The 27,382-nt window shown below is 40.8% G+C and overlaps 1 protein-coding gene across 2 annotated transcripts; it reads left to right on the plus strand.

Annotated features, from left to right (window-relative positions):
- Positions 1-690: 690 nt before the first annotated feature.
- ITM2B (integral membrane protein 2B) lies at positions 691-27,382 on the plus strand. Of its 2 annotated transcripts, none has more exons than XM_054514022.1 (6): positions 691-927; positions 17,658-17,786; positions 19,942-20,145; positions 22,102-22,212; positions 25,335-25,485; positions 26,656-27,382. In XM_054514022.1, the coding sequence occupies exons 1-6, from the start codon at positions 829-831 to the stop codon at positions 26,742-26,744; spliced, it is 783 nt and encodes a 260-aa protein (XP_054369997.1). In that variant the 5' UTR covers positions 691-828; the 3' UTR covers positions 26,745-27,382. The 2 variants fall into 2 exon arrangements, with proteins under 2 accessions (XP_054369997.1, XP_036239684.1); XM_036383791.2 differs by having other exon boundaries at positions 695-927; positions 19,939-20,145.

Consider the following 27,382-nt stretch of genomic DNA (forward strand, 5'->3'; position numbering starts at 1 on the left):
GTGCAAATTCGAATATATGCATCACAGAGTTTTACTGGAGAGCACCCTACTGGGATGGTGTGGTGAGTTCACTGAGTTCTTACCCCACTGCACCGGAGAGGAAGGGGGAAGGTCATCACGCTTCCACTTTCTCCGGTGCTCCTCGCATCCTTCCATCCCCAAGGGTATAAAAACTGGTGGATTTCACCTCCACGCTGCCTATAAAGGATTTTGGGGATTTTCTTCACGAACATAACGCCCAAACATTTTCTTTTCGCAAAGCACCCCAAATTAAAATGGCAACCAGGGAAATGCTGGCACTGCACGGGGCGAGCCGAACCGCTTATGCCAGCCGTGCCCCAGGGAAGCGCAGCGCCAGCAGTGTCTCAGCCCGGGGCTCCTCCACGCGCAGGAGCCGAGGCCCGGGCGGGGGGACACGGACCCCCGAGGGTCTCTGCCCTGAGGACAGGGCCACACCGCCCGGGGCACGGCCAGGCACACACTGAGCCACGGCCCCTCGGCTACCGAGCCCAGAGCGGGGACTGCCCGCCCGGCAGCAGACCCCTGTCCTGCCGGAGCCCCCCGCCCGCCGCGCCGGGGCAGGCAGCGGGCGGAGGGCGAGGCCCTGCTGCCACCACCTCCCCTCTTTCCGCCCGCCCTGTCAGGCACCGCCTCCTCCTGCTCCTCCTCCTCCTCCTCCTCCTCAGCCGCCTGACAAGGGGACGGGGGCGGCAGCCGCGGCGAGGCAGCAGCGGGGGGTGGCAAGGTAGGGGACAGCCCGCGAAGCTCTGCCGGTGCGGGCTGCTTCTCGTCCTCGTTCTCCTGCGTGCGGGGTGCTGAGGACCGACCATGGTGAAGGTGTCATTCAACTCCGCGTTGGCGCAGAAGGAGGCGGCGAAGAAGGAGGAGGAGAACAGCCAGGTGCTGATCCTGCCGCCGGACGCCAAGGTGAGGGCGGCGGGGGGACCGACCCTCCGGGGCCCGGCAGCGCCGGGCGCTCCGCTCTGCTCCACTCCGCTCCGCGTGGAGCCCGGGGAGGGGAGCGCGGCGGGGACGCTGCCGAGCTTTGTACGCCCCTTGCCCGCGGCGATGGCCCCCGGGCGGGCCGGGGGAAGGTTGCACGGCGGTGCGCCCCGCCGCCCCATCGGCTCACGCTTCTAAAATGGCTGACAGGGCGAGCTTCTCGGCTCCTCTTCTCCTGACTCCGGGGATCTCTGTGCTGGTTCCGTTTTTCTGTTTGTTTGGTTGGGGGTTTTTGCTGGGGTTGTGTTTTGGAGGTTTTTTTTTGTTAGCCGCTGCAGCGCGTGCACCGCGGCCACCCCGGCTTTCGGGGCCGCCTGCGCTCCCGCAGAGCCCTGGCTGTGTCGGGCCGGCGGTGGGAGCTGGTTTGTGGGGAGAGGGCGGGTCGTGCCCGCTGTTCCCCCCGCTGCCATTCCCTCCGGCCGGCTGCTGGCGAGCTCCCGGACCCCGGATGCTGCAGGGCAAGGGAGCGCTCGGAGGGTGAAGTTGGGGGTTCGGCCGCGCTTGTGCCGCAGCAGCGTGTTCGCAGAGCCTGGTGGTTGTGTGGTGCGGAGAACTTCGCCTCGGAACTTAAATAAAGGAACAAAGAGCTGCCTCCCCCCGCCCCAAAACAGCACCCAAACTCCGGGCGCTGCTGTCGCCTCCCCTCTGCAAACAGCAACGAAGAAAAAACACCGGCGGCTTTTTAAGTTTTTTAAGTGCAAAACTGCTTAGAATATAAAGCTTTTTGGTTGCAATTTCTATGCTCCCGTAATCAAAACCAGTTTTTAATTCGGAGCACTGTAATTTGCTCTAAGCTCTTTCAGAAGGGAACCAAAACTTGAAAAATGGCCAACTGCACATAAACAGTGTCTTGCTGTTTTCATTTGCTTTCACAGTCTCTTGTTCATCAGCCCTCTGAGTTACCAGATTGGCTCTTCAAAAGTGATAGTGTTTATTAATTTCCTAAATCTTTGTGGTGAATTTCTGCATAGGAGGACAGTATCTGTTCAGTTTGTGGTGTGAAGTCCTGCCCTGGTGCAGGTTTTGCCGTGATTTTGATGGGACCAGGTTCTTCACCTGCAGAATCCGCTGTCATTTCACAGCCGAGGAGAACCAGAAAGGTGCTTCTGGTGACATCTCCCTGATACAGCAAGTGGTTAAATGTCATACTTCCGCTGAGCATACTGCACTTTCAGATAAAACTGTGACCAGAGTGTTTAAGTCTCTAGAACAGTGTGCCACAACAGATGAGACAGTATTGTTGCTCAGATTGCCTGCAATTATATGAGATCCATTAGGTGCTGGTATTCCTAGAGGAGTGCTATTCTCTAGGAAGTAGTGGCTTCCCTGAGCCCAGATTAAGCTATAGAATTCCTTCCCTAACCCCAGATTTGGTGGTTAGTGTGACACCAAGCACATTAGCAAGACACAAGCTACATGTTCCAGAAAATGGGTTTTTCTTATTACCTCGGAATCCAGACCTGCCCTGGATGATGTTTGTTTCCAGATAGCCTACCAAATTGGGCTTGTTTTTCTGCTACTAAACAAACAAAATACATCTGGCTAATTGTACACTGGGGAACAAATCCTCCCGACCCTGTCCAGATACTGATGGAAGCATGTCATTTGGCTATGATTTCCTTAATGTGGAGCTGCAAATTCTAGCAGCTGAGGATGACATACAAGATCTGCCTTAACTTTGGTTTCCTTGCCTAGAAATGAGACTTGTAAACACTTATTAACCAGGTCAAAAGGCGGTCTGATCTCACAGTAGCTACTTAAAAGTTCTTGCACTGCTGTCAGGGGATGAACACGCCTGAACGAAGCTTGAAACACTCCCAAAATAGCTTGCTGGGAGGGGATGCTCAGTACAGATGAAAATTCCAAAAACAAATGAGTGCTCTTGAGGGATGAGTCTTTGACATTCTCCTTGACACATTTCTATCTTTTGTCTGCAGAACTGCAGACCTGCACCTAACAGTGTGCAAAATTCTTGAGTAGGCTGTTTTTTTTGAGCTTTTGTGTTTTAAAGCATCAATAAAAGCAGATCTGGTACAGTAGCATTGTCTGTAGTTTTTGTAGAACAGGCCATGCAATCCATGCAGGGTTAATAGTAGTGAAACAAGCACTGCTATGCAGCTCTGGAGGTGTTGTGATTCTTCAAGTCTGGGAGCTTATTCTCAGATCTTTGGGTGGGGGGAGCGGGTGGAAAGGAACTGAGGGCCCTTGTAAAACTTGATACGTTTGAGGTAAGTGCAAGATCCACTCTTTGAACTTTGCCTTCTTGAATACAAGTGCATTAGAAACAGATCTTCCCCCACCCATCCACAACTTCAGCTGCCTATGCAGCTCTTTGGAGGAAAGGGGAGAAAATAAACCACATCTGACAAATGCATTATTCACATCACGTCGCTGCTGGAAAACCCTTTGCTTCAAGTGAGGTTTGGAGGCAGTGTGGGAATGTATATTGGAAGAGAGAATTCTGGTAGACTGAAAAAGGTCACATTTCCAAAACAGCATATATGGGACTTTTTTTTTTTTCCCTTCTCCTACATTGTTTCTGTAGGAAAATAATTAGATCTGGATCACAAGTGTAAACATGAAAAATATTGCAACATTTTATGAAGCTTTCTTTTATGAGCAAAGTCCTGGAAGGCATTCTGGACTGAAGTAAAGAGAAAACCCTAAGAAGAGACTCAACAGAACTGCACTCTCACAATTTTATTACCAAGAACTTAAAAATACTTGAGCCAGAGATACTAGTAAACTAGTTGAGATTAATGAATAAAGCCAAATGCTCTGAAATGTCAAGAAAATAAAAATTCATGGAATGAGCTTTTGGGCTAATTCTTTGACAGTCTCATTCTGCGGCTTTTCCCAGCACAGTGCCTTGAAGACTGCCTCTCTGCCATTGCAGGATTACTCTCAAATACATAATCTTCCAAGGACTTAGCAAAGAGCATTTGCAGCTAAAATATGCTGATGACAGAGCATAGAAATACTCTGATTTTGCCAGAAATTTCCCAATAACCTCTGATGCAGATACTAGTCGGAAATTAATCAGGGAAGGTAAGACAGGAAGAGGCAAGAAGAGTAGGGGATATATCACGGAAACAACATCTTCAAAAAAAGGTTTTGCAGAAGGCAGTGGTCTTATGCTTTGGAGTATGTTGCTTTAAAAGGAGTTGAAAAATCTAGAGTGCTAATCCTGTCTCTGCATAAATCACTGCTCGGTATTATGGCATGTAGTGAAAGTGTCTCCATAATTACTGTAGGCAGCCATTACAACTCTGTTTTTGTTGTTGGGGTGGTACTTCTATGCCATAATTCTTGGCCAAAATACAGCATACTCCTAGTGAAGGGTCTTAGGCCACATTTCATTTTCCATTTTGCTCATTGTCTTTACAATGGGGTGTTTTATGACCCAGTTTCCCAACAAACAAACAATGTGTGGTCTTTTAACATTTTTCCCTACAATAGATCTCTGGAGAGCCAAAGATGGTTCTGAGCATAGCTGAAGTCTTCAGACATTTTATAAAGGCCTTTCAGTAGATGAAGCCTTCCCAAAAATCTTTGTGCCCTCAGTGACTTGGGCTGTTGCTCCTTTCTGCCAGGTTCAGTGGCAACCTTTTAAAACTATTTTTCTATTTTTGGGTTACTCAACATGGTGCATATTTACCATATCCAGCTTTATGCACAGAAGCTGTGGATTCACAGATATGTATTGTGGCTGACCATTGGATAACTGCATATGCAGAGAGTTCAATGTGAAAGAGTAAATGTTAAGAATTTTAAAAGCAGCAGCTTTCTGCATTTATTCCTTATAAGAACGTTATTACTCTGACCTTTAAAATTAACCTTCTTTTTTTCACTTTAGCTTAATCATTCACTTCACTTTAGCTAAAGCATACTAAAATAGACATTTTTTTAACACAGAGTGAAGGGATCCACCTAGGAAGTACTGTTGAGCAACAACTAGTGAACACTATTTTGCTGTGTAGAAAAAGCCTCAGATTTTGTGTAATTGGTGTTAAATATATATATATGTATATATATATATATGCAAAAGTTACTGTATCCACTAAAAAATAGTCATTTGGTTATTTGCTGTCAGAAAAGCAGGTTTTCCCACTTCATGGAATGTCCCTGTAGCTGGGTGGTTTAGGATTGTTTTGTTTGGTTTTCATTTCTTTTTTTTTCTTTCAGGAGTTTCCATATTCCCATTAAAGGCTTTCTCCAGCCAAATTTCTATAGGCCTTACACCAGATGCCATTGGGGAAAGAGCAGTCTTTGTATTTTCCTCTATTTTCTGTGATGCAACTAGGTCATTAAACCAACCAGCTTCTGCTATCTGTCAGAGCATGTGGAGATTAAGACATGATTATTTAAAAGAGGCCCAGGAGTAAAAAATCCTAACAGAGCAAATTCTCTCCCTCTTCTCCCAGATGTTGCTAAAATTTTAATGAAAATCCACCAAACTATAGATGAAAACCCTTCAGTTTCAAGCACAAAGAGTACCCAGGGCTCGTTCTATTATTTTATTTGACTTAATGGGTACCCAAAAAGATAAATTAGGGTAAATTGAGTTTTATTGAACAAAATTTGTGTTGTTAATGAGGGACTTCTCCTAAGAAAAGAAGCCTTGTGGCTGATACCTTCCCCTGCATTTTTTTTACATTACGAATTTGTTCTACTGGTTAAGTAGTGCAGCTTCCTGAACATAAGGTAACTGTGGCCTTGAGACTTTTGGCTCCTAAAGCTGTTCCTTAAAGGCTTGCCAGCATTTGAGACAATACTAAAAAACCAAGATCTCTAAAAATTTGTGCTGCTCTTTTGACAATCTCTTGCTATTTTTAAGTGAGTTTAGGGATTTGGAATTACAAAATCCAAAATGTGATCTGGAGGAGATGGTGTCAACCCCCAGCAATGGGCACGAACCTGTGGGACAGAGGAGCTCTGTCAGTTCTCTGTATCTCACTTCCTTTTCTGTCTCTCATAACCTCCCGACCTGAATAACAAGCACAGAGCCTTGGTTGAGAAATAGAACCATTTCCCAGGAGAATTATATTTAATGTTTCAAACAGGATGTATTCTGCCAGACCTTTGTGATAACTGCTTTGTCAGTTGTTTGCATCATTCACGTTTTTGGCTGACTGAGCAAGAGAGCTGATGGCTGTACCATACAGCTCGTGTGAACTCAGTGCAGGGATGACTAGAGAGACAATGGGAATACTTTCTGCAGTTCTAAATAGTTTCTCTTCAGTTTCCCAAACTTTCACTTGGCTGAAACCCCTTGCCCTAAAAATGTATTCGGAGAACTTTTTTTCTCCTTAATATCATCGTATGGAACAGTCTGTAATTAGATGATGCTTTATTTAGTGCAGTATCTAGAAAAACTATCCTGCACTGTAATGTATCTTTACAGTAAATGTCAGAAGTACTTCTCTTATGTTCACTCCTGTCTTTCTGTGCTACAATACTCTTTTTGATAAGCCTCAAGAAACTAGTTTAGACATTAACATTGTGTAGCAGTATGAAGAATACCACGTAAACAGAGGCTGTTGAAATGAAAGTTCTGTTCAATGGAAAAGATCAAGTTAAATTAGTTAATTTCTGAAGATGTGGATCAAAACAAAAAGCTGAGCTTTCCTATAAAAATCATTTGAAAGAAAATTTTCTTGGAATCAGCAGTATTTTCAAGGGAAATGGTTTCGACTCATTCCATTATAATGAATATTTAATCCAACATGTGAACATCTATTTCAAGGAAAGTTTAATTTTAAATTGTAATGTGTATCTATGTTTTTGTTCTGTTAAGTATTTTAATGAAATGTTTGCAGTTGCAAATGTAACCTAACAGTTGTGGTTTTATAGACTATTTTCTATTTTCAAATCTATTTTCTTTGTTATTTATGTAGGTTTTTCCCTGATTTTTTCTTTTTCTTACCAGCATTTTAGTAAATATTGATGCTAATAGTCTTTGGGGTGGGGGTATGTAAGAATGGTAAGCATACTTACCTCCAGTAATGTTTTCAGGTAACTGTTCTGCAGTGTGGTTTTGGAATATTTGTCAGCTTTATATGTATTTTCTAGCCAGTAGCCAGTAGCTACAGGCATCCGATAGCTCTTCATAAAAAGAAAATAGCCCTCTCTGTGACCCTCAGGAAATACCTTCAAACACAAACACTGCCTTTTTAAGTCCTAGCAATTTTAAATATTCTTTATTCTGTACTTCTAAAAACATTATGACATTTTAAAAATGTAACTACAGCTGTGATAAGTGATTATGTGTTTTGTTACTTATTGCACAGATTCCTTTTTCTTTTCCCTATTTTTTTCTCCCCTTTCTCCCCTTGTGCCGTGATTGACAAAGGTTAGCATTATCTGCTTTTAGTCTCCTGATCTGTATGAATAATACAACATTCATTTTCTTACTATTTATGTACTGCTTTTTATCCTCAGTGGAAATTACTTTGAATCTACAGATGAAAAGCATGCTAATTTATAAAATTCGGGTATCTGTCCTAATTTTACAGATGTGGTAAACCAAAGGAATGAGATAATTAATAAGATTGAGCTCTGCAATGAAGTCAGAAATGGTTTTGTGGCAGACATCATGTGATCTAGGTAGGGTTTGGACCACAAGGGACTTAGAGAAAAGGACTAGGTCCTTCCTGAGTGATCCATGTGTCATCTGCAAGCAAGGGTCCTCTGTGCAACAGCTGTACAAAATTCATCATGACAAAATGCCAAAGTCATATTTGCCCAACAGTTAGATATAGATCCTGAAAAAAAAAATAAATTGGTATCTTGTTTGTCCTTTCCATGTAGTGTCTGTGTGTGTGTGTGTGTGCGTGTACACAAATATTTTTCTAAATTTTTCTAAAGTTGATATATTATTAAGTATGCAATACATATAATTTCGTATATATAAACACACATAAAAATAAAACCCACAGGCATTTTAAGAGTAGAGTTCCTTGAATGCAAGTCCTTGGTTAATTTGTGGTTGTCTTTATCCTAGTGTTCAGCAAACTCCTGCTTTGATGGCAGCTTTCTGCTCTTTAGTGGGTAGAATGAGATGGTGGAATGACTGTGGAAAAAGAGGAGGCTGGAGAGATCATAACTGGGAGGGGTCAGTGATCTCTGGGGTGGATCTCACATAGTTGCTGAATCACTAAGGCCTGTTTATTTATTTATTTATTTTAAAAGATAAAGCCTACACAGAAATAGAAAACCCTTGCACTTACATATTTGAAAATGCAGCAGCCTTTGCAAGGTTGTGAGGCCAGACACGACTCAGAGGCTGCTGCACAGTGCAGTGAGCAGTTTTGGGAAGCTCTTGGTGAGGTGTTTGAACGCTGGCCAGGTCTGTGGTCCTGCAGGGTGTGGTGCCTCCAGGTGCTGGGCACTGGAGTGTGTGCTCCACTTCAGACTTGGAATAGTCTAATTGCACTGAAGCCCTTCAGTTTGTTACAACAGTTTTGTCTAGAAAGAGAGCATAATTAAGCGTACCCTTCCAAGGTCAGCTCTCCTGTGCTGATACTCATAACTGCTACAATTAAATGCTATTTTGTATTTGCATATAGAATGGTTTCCAGTCAGAGAACTGTGCTTGCTGTTCAGGTACTATGCATTCTAATTCACTAATACATGTATTAGCAGAGTGTATGTGTTTGAGGACAGGGTTGCCATTCACAAGAGCCTCAACAGACTACAGTAATGGGCTGAACAAAATCTCATGAGTTTCAGAAATTGCAAATGCCAAGTCCTGTACCTGGAACAGACTTGTCCCAGCCATCAAGATATACTGGGCACCACCTGGCTGGGAAGCTGCTCTGCTTGAAAAAGACCCAGGGCTTCTGATGGACATTCAGCTGGATGCTAGTCACTGGCATCACTGAAGGCTGAGAGCTCTCTGATCCAAAAAAAGACAGCAACAAACTGGTGTGAGTCCAGCAGGGGCCACCACAATAGTCAGAGGCTGGAGGTTACGCCCTGTGAGGAGCGGCCAAGGGAGTGGGGCTTGTTCAACCCAGAGATGAAACTGCTGCAAGGAGGACTTAACAGCAGCCTCCCAGTGCCTGGGGAGGTGACTGAAAATACAGTGGTCATAAATTTAAAAAAGAGAGCTTCTGACTGATAAAAGCAAAATATTTTTCAGTCTTGAGGAGAACTGAATGCTGCTGAGGAAATTACCCAGAGAAGCTTTGAAGTGTAAGTCTTAGCGGTTTTCAAACCTTGACTGGTCAAGAGCCCTGAGCAACCTAGACAGGCTTCAGAATCTACCCTCCTTTGAAGCAGGACTGCAGACCTCATAAGAGGGTTTTGTGGTGCTGGATTCTGCTTTTGAGAGAAACTGAGACACAGCCTTTGTAACTTGCTTGAGATGACATACCATCTGTGGCTGAACTGGGAATAGAGTTATTAAATTCCGAGGCTCAGTGGTGCATATGTGCATGCTAATGAGATCTCTTGGGTGAAAGAGCCAACGCCACTTGGGAAAATAGCCTTGAGAGAAATCTAGGTTAAATTCACATAGCGTTCCATCATTATGATATCTGAGAAGCAGGCAGTCATAGAAAAAAATAAATTTCAGATATAAGAATTGAGCAGGGTAAGGGAGAAACAGGGACTGGAACAATCAAGGTCAAAGAGATAATTTAGTATTGATCCATTTAAAGTGGAATAGGAACCTTCTAAGTTCCTGTTTTCAAACACTGATCTCATTCAGGATAAAGATGAAAGAAACACTTCATTAAAGTTATAGATTGATTTAGTGTAGTTTTTGAGAGTATGGTAGAATGTAAGTCAGTTGTAGGTCAAAAAGTGCAGATAGGTAAAGGGTTTATTTTGGCAATGTTTGAAAATGAAGCATTTTTCAAAATTGGACAGTTTATTGAAATGCCATGTTCAGTATTCGGTAACTATAAAGGGTGTGGTAATTTTGTTTTCTGAAAGCAAATCCATTCTGAAGAATGTCCCATATGACTTCTTAGGCTTGAGGGGTTTTGTTTAAAAAATTATTCCCTCTTGCCAGATTCCTCTGCAAGCTTTCCACCTGCATGTTTTGGTCTATCACTTGCAAACTTGCACCAGAACGTTTCTCTTTCCTTTAAATATGTGAGAAAACTAAGTGTGAAATGCAGAACAAGTTTCCATCATTCCAGTTTATGAAAATATGTAGAAAAATTCAGCAACATTAATATATTTTCTTAATAAACCTGATTTCCACACTGAGTATCCAGACATTTAGAGGCAAGACATTTTCCAAATGTTGTAGGTTTTGTTGAAGTTTTTATAGCAGGGAGTGGGGAGAAGGCAGAAGAATCATAAAACTCCAAAGTGAAGTAAAGGATGTGTGGATCTTTATTACTTGTCTAGCACAGACCCAGCACCCCTGGAAGTCTGATTTTTTTTTTCCTTAAATTAAGCAAGTGGTTAGAGTTATTTGTTAATCCTCATCCTCTATCCTATTAGTGTTACTTAAAAACTGTAGATGTGTATCACAGAATGGCTGGCATTGGAGGTCATCTGGGCCAACTCCCCTGCTCTAGCAGCTGGTTGCTTGGTATCACCTCTGTCAGCTTCTGAGTATCTCCAAGGATGGAAGGCTTCACAATCTCCCTGGGCAAGCTGTCCCAGTGTTTGGGGTCAGGCAGTAAAAGAAGTGTTTCATCACCTTCAGTAGGAGTATAAGATGATATTAAGGTCCTGTGGTGCTAATAGCTGTACAGAAGAAGACCCAGGAGGGCAGTCCTTGCCCTGACTGCAGTGAAAGCACAGGCCAAGTGGCACAGGAGTGCTGTGCTGGTTGATGTGGCAGACCAAAGTCCTGTGGCCATAGCCCAGCTCCTCTTCACCAGACTGAGGTGATGAATGGTTTATCTTGGTGCAACGGTGAAGGGAGGAAATGGAGATAAGGTGTGCCCAGTTACTCTGCGTGTGGCAGATACCAGAGAGCTCTGCTTTGGGTGGGGAAAGATGCAGGGAACATAGACATAGGATAAGTGCACAGAGAAGGCAGCTGGTAGAGCTTGAAATTGGACAGAGAAGAGGAACAATCTGGGGAACACAGTTTGAAGAAAACATCAGATACAGTGTGTGGTTAGTTGTTACACTTGCTGTAGACAGCCTGGGATGAGGATATAGCCAAAAGTGCAGGTGAATCACCTGAAAAGAAGTCTTTGCCTGGTCTAAAAATACAACTTTCAGGCCATTTAAGTACCCTGTCACTTTCTAGTCCATGTAAGACCAAAGCTGACAACTACTCATCTTAATGCTACTCCAAAATTTAACCAAAACAGCAATTTGAATAGTTACAGGCTTTTTCCTTCCTTACCCATCCTCTTTAATTGTTGACTGCCATCAGGGTTTGCAGTCTCTTATCTCAGAAATGAAGGCAGTGTTTAGGTAAATCAGGATTACTCATGTTGGTTGGGAGTTGCTGGATTACTCTTCAGGACATGCTGCTTTTGTTGTCCCCCTATCACATAGCTGTGAATGAACTGCTGATTCCTGTCCTTAACATTGACTTTACAGTTGTAATTTTCCTTTACTTCTTGCAGAAAATTTGAACTCTTCATGTTCTAACATGTTTCTGAGTTTTATTTCTTGCTCCCCTACTCTTTCTTGCCTGTTTCCCAGTTTTTGTTCTCTCTTCACCTCTGTCTCTCCCAATACATGCAGCTGCAGCTACCTTCCTGCCCACCAGCTCATTCCCCTTTTAAGATGATCTTGAGCTGGCTGTTTATACTGATGTTTTTATTCTGTTATAGTTACCATGCTTGAACAATGAAATGAGTCATTTGACAGACACTGTACGTTTTAATAAAACTCCCCCATTATTTCGTCAAAGATAACATTCAACCAATTAAAACAACCTTGGACTTTGAACTTGTAAAGCTCCTGGAATTTAATTTCTTCTTACTTCTGGATTTCCTAGTGCTGTCTAAAAGATTTTGTTTTTTACAATACTATTTCAAAGACCATATACAGATAAAGGAAATAGAAGAAGAGGTTAATAGTACCAACAGCCTAATGGATAATTCTAATTGATTTATCTCCTTGGTTATCCAGGATATGTGACTACAGCGAACAGCAGCACAACTTAGGTCATGTTTTCATGTTGTTCTTTAGGCAGAGAGCCTTTGGTCAAATGGACAAGTCCCTGTCTGTCGTGACTGAAGAACTGGCACTGCTGGCACTGAGGGGTTGCAATGTTCAGATATCAACTGCATATAAACAGCCATAGCTTGTTTTCTGGATAAGCGAGAAATTTCTGAAGCATCTATTGTATATAGAGTGGTTTTATCCAACTAGCAAGTTGAAAGATGATTGTACTTGAAATTTAAATTTAATTTTGTTAGTAAGCATAGAATTGCTGTTTTAGAGGCAGATCAGTATGATCGCCTTCCAGATTCGCAGCATCTGCCAAGTGAGGAGTCTTGCAAAAGCCTGCCTTAATTTCCCATCTGCAACAAGTAATAAATAGAATACTAGGCTTGGAGCAGTATTCAGGCAGGAATACCATCGAAGGAATGCAGAGCTCTTTCTAAATTAAGTTCATTTTAAATTGACTTTCTTTTGTGAGGATTTTCTACAGATGTCGTATTTACAAGTCAGAGCAGGCGAGCCTGACCAACAGAATTCAGTTTGTACAGCCATTGGTCAGTATTTTATTTAGAGACTTTTTAGCTTCTCTCATTAAAAAACACTTCTAGGGAGTGTCATTAACTTCCCTTCTTCCCACTCCACTAATTACAGCTGCAGTTGGTCAATATTTGCCTTCAGGAAACTCAGTCTGTCCCACTGTGTTCTGTCCATCCATGTGAGCTAAGTGGCACACAGAGGACCTTGGAGGAAAAACTTTTCTGAATAACTTCCAGCCAGTTTTACCCACATTAACTGTAAGCTTTTATATATGTGTTTGTGTATATGTAATAGATGTTATTCTCACATGCATAATTATGGATGTTTTGTGTATTATGCTGCAGACATTTTTAGTAATGTTTGTAATACTCAGTAATGCTCTGCATCTGGTTTCTCTGTGGATCAAAGACTGTTCATTCCAAAAGACATTTCCCCCTGCCATAATTATTTTTATTGCTATCTTATCTATTTTTAAATTTGGGACATAATCTTTTGCGTAGCTGTCCAGCAGTCATACAGTATTGTGGACTTCTCACAGCATGTTGTTCATCATATCTGGTTTAGATAGATGTGTCCTTAATTTCTGCAAAGGAACAAGGTCTGATATCTTCTCACTCATTTTAATATGAGCTAGACATATGTCTTGTAAGTTTATAGACTGCTTTACTTTTATAATGTTAAAGCAATTATATTCCACTATGTACAAAAAGCCACAAGGGGAAAATCTAAGTAATTATCAAGTCTAATTATACACATTTGTGGCTCAGCATTGGAGCTTCTTAGAATACATTTGTGATATTACCCCAAACATGCATTTGGCCATTCTAAAATACAGCATATATTAAAGAAAAAAAAAGTAGCATTGAAATTGAACTGAAAAGAGCAAGAGAATATATGGCCACTAGCCATTAATAACTGCTAGTGTTTGTAGGTTTATGGGGTTATTAACTTTTACTTTTTTTAATTTACTAGTATTTTCTTTTTTTAATTAACTAGCAGAACAGTTAATGCTAATTGTCATAAAGACTGTTCTTGTGCACATCTCTCTGTAGTTGAGAGTGTTCTGATAAATAGTTTGTGGTATCACTCCCATCTGAGAAGTGTTTCATGGTTTTAGTAAGAAGGCAGAGAGCAGTTTTACATTCACTGCTGTGGTCACCAATGAAGGGACCTGTTCTGAAAACCGCAGTCAACTTGTCACTTCTTTGTGAGAAGACTCTAGATTTGAATATTGCTAGTCTCAAATAATAGAGAATTTAATACTTCTTTTCTATCTGAAAGGAAATTGTTACTGCAGAGCTTAAAGCTATTCAGGTTGAGAAGTCCTGAACCATTTAATTTCAACACTGTAGGATTTAGTGTACAAGGGGCAGAGAGATGCTTCTGTTTCATGTCTTATCCATGGGAAATAGGCTAATCAAATGTTTTCCAATTAGAACAATTAGCTCATCAAGGGAAACAAGCCAGTTTTGGGCCTGCATCCAGTTCCTCTTAAGGCATTTTGCATCAGAGATGAATTTTGTGGCATCACCTTAAGGCTGAGGATTCCGCAAGGGAGCTGAAAGTACATGGGGCAGGGATGAAGCAGAAGAGAGGAAAGAAAGGGACCAGGACAGTAATTATTTATTACTGCTCAGAGAAGTAGAGAGGCGTATTTTTAGAGGTCAGTCTTCACCTCAAGTACATGATGCTTTCTTTTGTGAGATACCTCTGGCAGTGGAAAGCTGGCCTAGAGAAAAATTAGTCATTGAGGCTGCAGTCTCATGTTGTGCTCTGGCTTCAGAAGTCAGCGCTGCTGCCGGGGAACAAAGTGCAGTTGTAACCATGTGGGGAGAAGCGCTAATTCAGCACTGTCCCTCTTAGTGGGGATCTGCTTTCACTTAATGGGTTTTTTTTCAGAACATGAGTCACCTGGAAGGAGGGTAAGCATCCATTGCACTTCCTTCTTTTGCAGTGCAGAGGGTCAGATTTTTATAGCAAGGGACAAATTATTCTTTTGGGTCAATACAGCCCAAACGAAGCTGTTATGGCAGCAGTGCAAAAGCTTAGAGAGCGTAGCCATGGGTCAGTTACCTATTTGGCTTCAGTAAATTATTTATAATATTTTTAATTTAAGCTGGTTTTAAACTGCTTGATAATGTATGTATGTAATGTAGTTTTCAGGCTAGGAAGTGAATTCTTTGTTCTCTTTCAGTAGCATAAAATCTTTTCAGTGTTGTCAGTTTCAGGTTCTACCTGTGCTAAGGTGCTGTGCTTTCATTCATTCTCCTAAGCAGGAGCCTAAACTGGCCTTGAACTCTTGCTGTGAATTTAATGGGCTGTTTTTGGTAGGCTGGGGACAAATCAATGATAGGCAACTACAAATACAAAGTAGCTTAACGTGCCACCACAAGGGATAACTTCAGAAATAATAATGATAGCCTTTAGCTGGTGGTAAAGGATAAAAGAGTTGTATTAAACCCATTGTTTACATCTCATATATCAAAGAAAAATTATTTAAGGTAGAATACTGAGAAACTTGTCTTTCAGGTTCCTCCTAGCGTGGTTAAAGAGTAAAAGTTACTTTCTTTTTTTCTGATTATTTTTGGTGGCTTGGGGAAAATTGATCTGACATTAACCCCCATTTCCAGGTAGATGTTCATACTCTGTGTGCCTTCTTCACCATTTCCCAGGTGCATGTTTTCTTTGTCTTTCTGGACTCTACAAAATAATGAAAAAAAATGGAAGAGGCAGTTATTCCATTAATGGATAATTCTGGTTGAAGTTAAAAAGGTGTGGGGGATGAAAGCAGGTCTAGGAAAGACTAAAGATACTGTTTTTACTCTTCACTAGGGAATATTTTGATACTGTATCACAAAGGCAGTTTGCTATCCCTTTTTCTGGCATTAACTTGGAATGGTGTAAGTGATGGCTGTTACAAAAAGTTTCAATGAGGTGTCCTGTATGCTTTGAAATATCTAGGGAAATAGTTACCTAATGATACAGGGCAACATAAAAATAAAAATCCTTGGTTTACCTGGTTTAGATTTATAATTGAGATGATTTATAGAAGAATCCACAGTGACTCTCAATGTGACCTGAGAGTTAATTGGATTAGCATGGGTATTATATCTTATTCTCAGTCTTTGCAAAGAGCCAGGTTAAAAATCAGGCATCCAGTAATCCTGTAATTTTTTACACTGAATTCCTTAAATAATTGGTATTCTAAAAGTGTTAAAAAGTTGTTTCTTGTCTTTACATTGTGTATTTTCAGTCCACAGCAAATGTTATTTTGCTGATTTCACTTTGCCTTGTGATGTATCCCAGAAATGCTGGTTTGAAGGGGCCTCTGGAAGTCATCTGCTGCAGCCTTCCTTTAGAAACAGGATGGTTGCCAAAGCAAGATTAGCCATGGCTTTCTCTAGTTGAGTCTTGAAAACCTCCAAAGATGGAGATTTCACAATCTGATTTACTGTGGTATTTAGCAAGGTAAAGTAAAATAAAATGTGTGAAATATCTTCGGTTTGACTCTAAATATTACTGAATCAGATTTTGGCAGCTGTTGCCTGGGAAAGAAGATGCATTGCCACTTCTGTATGAAAGGTAATTGCAGTGCACTGTAAAGGTGGGTTTCACATCACTTAATTTTAGCTGCATATGAATTAGGTACCTACTTTGTTAACCAAGGAATTTCCCTCTGTAATCAATGAAAAGAAGTAAGTCCCTCCAAAATGCTACTTACCCTTCTCTGGAACAGCTGAGTCATTTCCAGGAAGTGCCACTTTCTCCCACCATTTATAGGGAGGGTCCCTTTTCCATTTGGTGTCAGACTTGCTTCAGCCACATAAGGGGAATTCCTTCCTAACTGGGCCAAGGCAGCTGGGTACTGTACCTGAACCTTTGTTCAAGTGGGGTATCATCTTAATTAGCAAATGCAGCAAAAAGACCCAGCACATCAGGCAGAACACTGACTAACAACTATGCCTGTCAAAGCCTTCTCAAGCAGTTCTGTCCTGCTCTTCCTCAGTTTTCTGGTTTGGTGGTTTTTTGTTCATTCATTCATAGTGATTTTTGCCCCATCGTTCTTCTACATTATTGTTTTGTGGTTGCAAAGGGGTAATGAATTTCTTTGTGTTTATTTGAATTCAGATGTTTTCCCAGGATTATCCTGGCTTGGAACAGGGTAGCTCAAAGTTGGATTTTTTTATTTTATTAATATATTATAATTATTGTTATTGTTGTCATTATTGTTGTTACTATTTTCTTTTTTACTTCCTATATGAGTTACACAAACACTTAGGGGAGGAGAGAGCATTGTAATGTGGCTGATAGAGGAAAGATTTTGCAAGCAGCAGTTTATTGCTTAGGATGCCTGTGGGGACTGCCTGGTTATGCAAACTAGTGCCCTAAAGGGGAAACATCCTGTCATTCCTTCAGTATTACACGAACAGCAGATAGAGCAGAAAGCTTCCTTAACAACAACTTACAAAGCATCTTTATATTTTTTTTCATTCCCACCGTGGCTATTCTGCCAGCCAAGTTGTGGTAAGGGCTGTTTTGTTCTGATGGAACAACATAGGAAAGGATATATTTTGCTGCTCCTTATTACCTTTGATCCTTTGTTCGTTCTTTGGGTTCACTTACATTGCATATACTAAGGTAAAACAGAATCTGACCTTTCTTAGTTGACTTCCTTGCTCTGCTGTTGTTGCATGGAGGTTGCCTGAGAATGAATATTTTTCTGTCTGCAACCTGGGAAGTGGCTCACTGTTTATTATTTGTTATCTCGGGAGATTTTGTTACATTTTTCTCTTAAGTCTCCTGATTTAGTCAGTGATGATGGCATTAAAAGTACAAGTTTTACTAAAGCTCAACTTAAATAGACTTGTTTTAAATTTTACCAAATAAGCTAAGTTTCTAAACACTTGTGCTAATGTGCATACAGGCTTTTCTGGTGGATGCAGTGATTGTATTTGCTGAGCCTGAAGTATGTACTCTATTACCTGGGAACAATGTGTTGAAGATCCCTCTCTGATGCCTTGCAGGACCCTGAGGATGCTGTGCCTGTTGGACAGAGAAGGGCCTGGTGCTGGTGCATGTGCTTTGGATTGGCCTTTATGCTGGCTGGTGTGTTCCTGGGTGGTGCCTATCTGTACAAATATTTTGCATTCCAGGTAAGTCACATACTCATTATGAGAGGGCTGTTTTTCACTGTGGGAAGAGGAGCAACAGACTGTTCTTTCTGTGTTAACATTTAGAAGAGGAGGAACAGACTAAACCAAGGAAGTAAACTATTTTTCTTTCCAAAATTTTATGTTTTCTAAAGGCTAGAGTTTTACCTTCTCTGAAGTTACCTATCAGCAGAGGAGGGCAGAAGTGAAGCTGGCAAATAGAAGAGAGCAACAGTTTTGAAAGCCTCACTTTGCAGAGAAAAGATTGTATCTAAATAGGACTTGGGTTTAGGAGCCCCAGTGGTGTCCCAGATTTTTATCTACTCTCTTTTCTCTTTTGCAGTGCCAAATACTGGAGGTGCATTAACCCCTTGAAAGCCTCCTTGTTTGATCCCAGGTTTCCTAACACATGAGGCACTGCTAATGTACAGGAAAGGAGCTGCTTGTGAGAGCACCATGGCGACTCCCTCCTTCCCTAGCCTCCACGTGGATAAGAAATATGGGCCCTGCAGGGGACTTGGGAAAAGCACAGTCACTGTGGTTTAAACATGCCCTGTCAAGTCTAATCCACACTGACAAGATTAGACCTCTAACAAAATGTATTTTCAGTCTTTTAACAAATAGCACTGCTGCAAGAGGAGCTCTCTGAAGGCAGCAGTGCCAGGGAAATGGAGCATTTACCTGAAACATGGGAGATCTGAGTTAAATACTGTCTCCCTTGGGGGGAGTTGTCCTGGGCAGTGCTGGATGTGCTAGGCTTTTGCCCAAGTGGTGGGAGCACACACTCCCTGCTTCAGAAACTGCTGGGGTTGCAAGATCACAGAGCCAGAAAGGGAGAGGGTAAGCAAAACATGAATCCCTCTAGCCCACTGGTTAGAGCACCTAATTATAAGGTAAAAAAATCACGTTCTTATCCCTGATAGCAGGACTGTTGCTTTTCCCCCATTTTAGTAGCTGCTAATGTGGAAAGCCAAGTCATTAAACTTGAGAAATTCTAGCTGAACTTGCAGTTTGTAGTCTATTTGGCTATCACATTAACCAAATTTACAGGGGATAAGTAAGTGTTGCAAACGATGATGCTTAAGCAGCACAGCTTATTCGGGTGGGTGGATTAACGAGCTGAGGAGCTGAAGGCCGGCTGCATTTCTAATGCACATTTCACCCGTGCTTAGCACTGGATGCTCCACCTTTCACCTGCTGGTGAGATGAAACTGAAAGTGCCATTTAATTAAACCTGTGCTGCTTGTTTAGGAGTCAGATCTGCGTTAAAGGAAACATTCAGGAATTGAGCTGACATTGCACTGAAGGCACATTTTCAATGTAAAGTTTTAAATTGATTGCATGTGCATATGCAGAGTTCTATATTTCTAAAACTATTTGGTGTGTAAATTTGGTACATGACTTCCTCTGACTCAGAACTGTATTTTACACTTAACTTAGGTAGCCTGCCACCTGTTCTGTGGCAGAAGGACACAAATTAGTTATTCCAATTTCTCTTTTTACCTTTTTGTCTCTTAAAACTGTTCAAAAATTATTTTAGAAATTGACTTTCCAGACTCTTGAAGTCTTGTAAAACTAAGCAACTTCACAGAATAATTGACTTTGGAAGGGAAGTCTTGATGTCATGTAGTCCAACACGCTGCTGCAAGCAAGACCAAATTCAGAGTTAGACTTGCTTTTTGAAGGTGATTTGGATGACCAGTTTTAATGGTTTTATTCATAATTTTGACTTTTAATAATTTAACAGTTAGATTTAACTGTTTAGATTTGAATTAAAATGTAATAATTTTACAGTGAGATAATAATAATAATAATAATAATAATAATAATAATAATAATAATAATAATAATAATAATACACATGCATATAGATGTAGGAACTTCATGGTCTTTCTAAAAATACATGGAAGACTGGATTTTAAGAATCTTCTTTATGGGATCCTTGAATTTAAACGAAGAACTCCATCTCGGTTGAGTGTAATTGAGGTTTTAGCCATGGTCCTGTTGTTGATAGCAACTGGCTGCTGCTTTGGTGTATGAATCAAATTAAAGGCAAAAAATTTCATTTAGTCTGACAAGTTTTTCTTCAGAGAATATTACTTTTAAACTTCTGCGTTACTGATATTTTTGTTGCTGGGTTGTTTACTGTTTTTAGCAGGGTGGCGTGTATTTCTGTGGGATAAAGTACATTGAAGATGGCTTAAGTTTACCTGAGCCAGGGGCAGAGGCTCAGACTGCTCGCTACCACACAATTGAGCAAAATATTCAGATCCTGGAGGAGGAAGATGTTGAGTTTATCAGTGTGCCAGTCCCTGATTTTGCTGATAGTGATCCTGCTGATATCGTCCACGACTTCCATCGGGTAAGAAATATGTCTGAAGAAGTTGATTGAAAGCATTTAAAACTTGAAAAATGTTCCCCCTCAGTCATCCTGATAAATATACTCATTTATTATGGTGGGGGGAAGCAGAGGGGTGAAGGAGGCAGCAGAAATGTTTTGATCAGCAGCAGGCTGCAAGCAGTTATTAACTGGGCATAAAGTACAGCACGATAGAGTCATCATCAGGTAGTGTGTAAACCACCTTTTACAAACACAGTTCTGTTTTTAGAAAGGGAAAAATCTTGGATCTGTTTGCTCTCCTTAGTATAAGAAACGGAAAAGAATATTGTTCTTGCTCTGCTGAGTCCACTGAGCCAGAATTTGACCAACTGCTGTGGTGCCAAGGGAAATTTGGAAAGGGCTGAGGTAGCTTTGACATCCTTGGAGGGGCTGATTGGATCTGATGTCACTGGGTGTGTTCTCCTAGAGGTGCTCTCCTAGCATGGCTCAAACCCCAAAGCAGCAGCAGAAGGAGAAGGACCATGGAAAACAGCTCATTTTCCAGATGCCACAGGAAGCCGAAGTTTAATTTCTTTGTGCACCACAGGCTACTATGATTCCTAGAGACACTGAACTAAGGTTTCAAAGCTATCTTCCTTTTTTGGAGAAATAACCTTGATTGATAGGAATCATGGTAATAAATTTCTGTTAAGGGAGTTGACAGGCCTACAGCTCTCAGTGTTAAGAGCAGCTGCAGAACAATTAGAAGCCCTCCTCTTCTGTATCAGCATGGTTGGAGCTGTCTGATGGTAATGAAATGTTGTACAGCTGGTTTTCAGGAAGCTAAATCTCTGTGAACATTTGAAGACTTCGCTGAACAGCTTTTTTTAAGCTAAGCTGAAAAAGAATAGGGAAGTGTCCTATTTTTTTATGCAAACTTCAGAGTTTAAAGTGCTATCTATCAAATATTCATAGCCAGATTTGGAAGAAAACATTGCTTGCTCAAGCTATGTAATTCAAGTAGTATTTCAGAATATATTTAGGGACCTTCTGTTAAGAGTTAGAATAAAGACTCTAAAGAGGGAAAACTGGAAAATGAAAAAAGAAAGCAGCATCTAAGAAGCAAGGAAGAACAATATAATATTAAAAATTTACTTTTGGATGTAAGAAGTTCAAGGCTTTGCTCTAAAGATCAGTGCAAGGGTCGTTTGCCATAGATACAGCACTTGCTCCATGTAATGAGATTAGCTGCACTGATGATTGCTGTCCTGGCATTATTTTGACTGCTGGGCTCCTGGTGCTCAGTATTTTATATACATACACAGCCTCCGAGCTTTCAGCAGCTAGAGATAACATCTTCTTTAGCAAGAACAGGTGCAGTAAAACACAGCTCAGTGAACAGAGCTGCAGGATTCATCAGGGTAATTCCCTGAGCTTTTTATCAAATAATGGCAAATACTGCAGTTCAGGTACTGTATAAAGATAATAATTCAACTATGAATAATCATTAACCTTGCAAGTCAGTCATATTTTTGAATCTAAAACCCCTTTTGTTGCATTATCTGTAGAAATTTTTTTCTTTCTGTGTTTTGTTCTTACAGCAGCATTTCCTCTTTAGACTATAACAAAATATAAATGCATGAAGATTAGAGCCAGGTTTTTGTCCTGTTGTTTCACAGTGAAGGCACTAAGCATAAATGAACACTGTTCTTGTTTCCATAACAGCTCAGGTACCTTTGTAGTTTCCTTGCATGGTGCATTTGAGCTCCTCATCGCCTGCTGCCTTGCCCAAATCCCTGTTGAAAATATGAACTCTCATCAAGGCTGCAATTTGGTTGTACTTTTACTTGCCCTTAGATTGGAGTTTGTTGGACAGACTTTACAGTGAACAAAAGAATAATTTGAAGAACAGCACAAGGCAATAGCAGTTCAGCAACATCTGTTTGTCACTTTTCTGATCTTCTTGTTTTTTGATTAAAATAAATGTTTTCTCAATAGAGACTCACTGCCTATCTTGACCTTAGCCTGGATAAGTGCTATGTGATTCCTCTGAACACTTCAGTTGTTATGCCACCAAAAAATTTCCTGGAGCTGCTCATCAATATCAAGGTATGATTAAATCATAAGTAATTTGTTCTTAAGACAGGAACAAGTAGAAGTTTTTTTGGTTTTTCTCCCTTCTGCAGAACTCTGACATTCACAAAAGGCACATGATCACTAGAGGTCTTTGCAAAGAGAAAAAATTCTGTAACCTACTTAGACAATGATCTACAATCATGAAGGAATCATTAATTCAGAGGAAGGAAAAAAATGTGATTTTCTTTAGTGCTATAAATTTGGCTGACAAAACCATGTAAATGTGGTGTAGCTGGACTCTCTGATAGTAGTCTGTGTTTTTTAATTTGTAATCCATTGTGACTGAGGTTTCTATAAAGCATGTGTGCACTGGACTAAGACTGGTTAGCTGAAAGGCATGGAGTAGATAAGACTGGGAAGTGCTTTTTACAGGGGCATTGTTTAAAGCCTGGGGTTGGCCCCCACTTCGATCCAGGGCTTGAGGGTGATGCACACGAGACGCGTTGGATCTGCTGTGCACTGCACATAATGTATGCTTTCAGTTGCTGATTTAGGTAGTATTTACCTTGGGTTCTGGCCTTCTGGTTTCTTCACAGAACAGCAAAATAGTCCAGTGGGGGAGAGGTGATGAAATGTGGCTAAGATTTGGGGAGAATGTTTTAATATTTTACTGGGCTTTTGTAACTTTAGAACAGTTACATCATATTTGGGTTTGCATCTTTCAAAAAAGGCTTTGGAATTAGGACTCCAGGAAACATTTTAGCCATTTCTGAGTGGTTTGTATGTATAAATAAATTTCATGTGAAAATTTACCACAAGTAAGTCCTTTGCTGCTTTTTTGCTTCCTATTTTGAGACTGGCTATTTAACCACATTTTCATTTCCTGTACATAAGGATGATGTGGTGTCTGTAAAACTCAGTGACCCCATTTTTTTAACTTGTCTGTGCTGTTTTCTTTCCATTTTTAGATCACACAAATTCCACTATTAAAATCTGTTAATTTCCTAGTTTGTCATTAGTACAGAATCAAATATGCGTGGTTTACAAGTAAGAGGATAACCAGGCATCACACATTTAACTGAAAATCCGTGCAAAAGCAAACAGTTTTGATCATTGTCCCCAACAGTGGATGCCCTAATTTTATGAGACATGTGCTTAATTCTCATTGTATTAACAAATGCTGTGGGCATTTGATGTCACAGAAAATCAGGCTAAATATTTGTAACTGGAATTTGGAAAACTATGCTGCAGATACATAAAGTGAGTAAATACTGACCTGCAGTCACACTGGTTACACCAGCAAAAAAATGTATGAAACAAATGTGTTAGTTTCTTTAAAATGAGCTCTGAATACATGCAGAGGGCATTTTATGTACATGGTGGAGTTCTGGGCTGTTCTAGTGTTTAAGAAACACCATAATTTTAGCCTAAAGTTCCACATTTCTATATATTGATACAGTTTGCTTCAGTGTACAGACATGAAAGGCCTCCTTTGTTTCTTGGGGAAACAAAACTGAAACCCAGATATATTTGCTCATCCACCTCATTCCTGCTGCTGAGCCAACTGGCTAATTTTAACTGGACACAGTGCACAGGATGTCTCAAAAATGATGATGTTTGTGGCTATGCTGGATCCCAGTGCTGGGTAATTGCTCCTGCAGCAACTGGGCCGAGGAGATTCCTGTGCTGAGTTTCCTCTCCTCCTGTCCCACCCAGGGAGAACTGAGAAGGCTGGGTCTGGGGTGGGCTGGGAGGTCCTGTGGTTTGGAGGGCATGAGCCCAGGAGTGCCCTTGCAGGCTGCCCCCAAAACCCTCAGCACTGCTGCACACCCTGCCAGTGCCCTGCACTGCTGCTGTGCTCTGGCACTCCCCCGGGACTCCTTCCTGAGGTTCGAGAGACCAGGAGTTAAGATGCGGTGATTTGCAGAGATTTAATTACAAAATAATGAGCAGGATAATTTGGGAGAGTGATGTTTGCTAAGCTGTTACTTAGAAAAAAAGAAGTTGCTGTTGTTTTCCTCACAATATATAGTGAAGAAAATATTCATAGTTTATTCATTCATGCAAAATTTAAAGTGAATTTTTATGCAGTCCTTTCTTTCTTTACTGGGAATAATAGCATTTAATCAGCTTCTCAACATGTCACTGGAGCTGAAAAGATGATCTTGTTTCACAGCGGAAATTTCAAGTTGTTTATTGTCACTAAAAAATACAGAGATCTTTCACAACAGAATCTGAATTTGTTTTCACAATAGCTGATCATTTTATTTTTAAAAGCAAGGAACACCCTCTTTACACTGCTATAAATTAGAACCACTCTTAACAAGATTTCTTAGTATTTTTAAAAATGGATGATTATTTAATAGCAGTGTTAGAAAACTGGCTGTCAGCTAAGTCTGTGCATCTTCAGCCATGTACAATGAGGTGTGCACAGAGCCAGATTGCTCCATCATTTCCTCTGTGGCAGAATAATACTGGAGGGTCTAGAGAGGGATTGGAAAGCCTTTGTATGTCATTGTGGCTCTCCCCTTTTTCAGTGTATTGCCTTGAAACACCTGATGTCCCACTTTGGCTTCGCCATAATAACTTACATAACTTACAAGTCACCATAAAGACTTACAGGGATAGAGGGTCTTGTCTTGGCTTTGGTTTGAGAGCAGTGACCCATGCTGTGAATAAGTTCAAGGCTTCCCAACCCCATGGACTGCAGCTGGACTGTTCTGCAGCTGGCCTGCTTCATCAGCAGGAGTATCTCCATGCGGATCATGGTTCTGCCAGCTCCTGCTTAGGAGTTGTTCCCATTGAGGTCTAGTGGGCTGTTACTAATTAAGTGAAAACTTTGGATGATAATTTCAGGACTGGCCTGTGACAGTGGGTACACCTAGGAAAAAAAACCTGCTGAAGGCTGATGTTACTGTAGCAGGACGGCAGTGGATGTTAGCATCAATGGAAGTTCTGTGACCTTTTTGCATGTAATTGTTACATGTTTCTGTACTGTAGTGAAGTTTGCACAATTAGAATGAAAGTCACTGGATAATACATATTTTTAAATAATACAAAGATATATTGAAAAAAAAACACTGCAAAGCATTTCTTGTGTACTCAGACCACGAAGAGATGGTTTTTGACAGAGCTGTTACGTTTTTGTTCAACAGGCTGGAACATACTTGCCTCAGTCCTATTTGATTCATGAGCAGATGATTGTTACTGATCGCATTGAAAACGTGGATCAGCTGGGATTCTTTATTTACCGCCTCTGCCGCGGCAAGGAAACCTACAAGCTACAGCGCAAGGAAGCCATGAAAGGTAAACGCTCCTCCCGTGGTCTGCTGCGTTAACAGAGGCTTCAGTGATGCCTGAGAGTGTTCAGAGAAGACTCTAATGAAAGCAAGGCTTGCTTATTGCACTAACCAGCTCTGTGGGCCTCAGTGTGTCTGATGTTTTCTTGTGTAGGTGTGCAAATAGGTCGTGTCATGGTGCAAAAGTGCTCGAGGCCCCAGTGACCTAGGAGTGCCAAAATGCCTGTGTCTGTGTGTGAGTGGGTGTGTGCATGGATGTGTTTTCTGGAGCTCGGGCTTTCATTGATGTTGTTCTTCAGTCTTGAGCCCTAAACCACACACCCCACTTCAAAACAAAGAAAAATCTTTCATACAGGAGAAGTTTTAGCTTTGTAGTCCACATACAGAATTGCAGCTTTTTTTTGTCATTAAAGCCATCTCTACATTGTTACATGTCTTCCTATTTGTGTCAGTGAAATGTCAATAAGAGCTTGTCTTCACAGGAAAACTATAGTCCTTGGTACTTTTTTATGGAAAAATGGCTGAAAAACATTATTTGGAAAAGTCTTGAAGGGCTGTTAAATACTGCCTTAAAATTTGCATTCAGATGTTACTTGGATTTGCTTTTTGGTGGTTTGTTTTTTTTGCTTTTTGGTTGTTTGATTTCTTGTTGTGTAATCTGCACATGGTGTGCAAGTGCACACCAAAGTAGTTTAATTGCTTCTGTCATATTGTGAGACCTGACTGTTTGGGAAAACAAAGAGAAGAAATACAATTTATAAAAGCAATTTAGATTGATGTTTGAAAATGAAAAGGTTTTAATAGCAAAATCCAATTAAAAATTCAGTATGTTTATCCTGTAGTAATAAACGTCCCCACAAGCATTTTTACAGATGCACAGAGAGGGAGATTGGGAACTGATCTGAGTTAAAAACTAGCCAGTGTGGGGGTTTTGGCAGGTTGGTTTTCACTAAACCAGTACTGGGATTTGATTCACCACACTTTCAGGATCATTCCCTGCTAATTGATTTTCTACATCTGAATGTGTGCCTGTGTGTGTTTTGTTGGAGGGGAGGGTTGGAGAGGGGTAGTTCTGATTTCTCATGGCATCTTATCATAGCAAACATAAAACTTCTGCCTCTCATGTACCTCAGCCCTTCTTCTCTTGACACTCTGTTGTTCTTTGCCAATACAACAGGAATTCAGAAGCGTGAAGCCATCAACTGCCGAAAGATTCGACACTTTGAGAACAAGTTTGCTATGGAAACACTCATCTGTGAACAGTAATGAGGAATACTACTGTTACAGGAGATTTAAAAAGTACAGTATGACCCCACCCTTTGTATTGTGTGCAGTGATTATTTTTTAAAATCTTCTTTTATGTAAGTAGTGGACAGGGCTTTCTTGCTGAACACACCTTCCATACTTCTCATCTCATGATACATGTAAAATCACTATGTTTTAGTTTTCTCCTTATTTTCAGGTGTGGTGTTCTTCTTATATTTGAATAGGAATTGTATAAAGACTTAGTTGCTAGTGCATTTCATGTGACTCTCGAATACTAGGAAGAAGAAGAAATCTTTGAAATATTCACCAGTTTTTAAATAAGTAAAATTGAAAAAAATTATTAGTGTACAAATGGACTGCAAGAGCTACTTCTAACTGTAATATTACCTGCTATATAGTTTGTTACAGCATATAGACAAACCTGTATTTGACTCTCCTAACTAAGTGCAATTTGTTTTGTTCTTAAAATATTGTCATATTTACCTTTTTGAGATTGATTTCTGACTTGATGTTTTAAAATGGCAAGTGTTTGCTGTAACAATCTTCTAGAAAATTAAGAAGTAACTTATGTTACTAACTTGTATATAATCCATGTATGTGCAATGGACAATAAACCTTATAAACCTGTTTGTCTAAAA

Source organism: Molothrus ater, chromosome 2 (assembly GCF_012460135.2).
Source record: "Molothrus ater isolate BHLD 08-10-18 breed brown headed cowbird chromosome 2, BPBGC_Mater_1.1, whole genome shotgun sequence".
Taxonomy (NCBI): Eukaryota; Metazoa; Chordata; class Aves; order Passeriformes; family Icteridae; genus Molothrus; species Molothrus ater.

What these genes read in the sequence shown, in the direction of transcription:
- ITM2B (XM_036383791.2), top strand. Translation starts at nt 829, where the DNA reads ATGGTGAAGGTGTCATTCAACTCCGCGTTGGCGCAGAAGGAGGCGGCG. An exon ending in AGCTGCTCATCAATATCAAG is followed by an intron (nt 22,213 to 25,334) that starts GTATGATTAAAT and finishes TTTGTTCAACAG; the next exon opens with GCTGGAACATACTTGCCTCA. An exon ending in GCGCAAGGAAGCCATGAAAG is followed by an intron (nt 25,486 to 26,655) that starts GTAAACGCTCCT and finishes CCAATACAACAG; the next exon opens with GAATTCAGAAGCGTGAAGCC.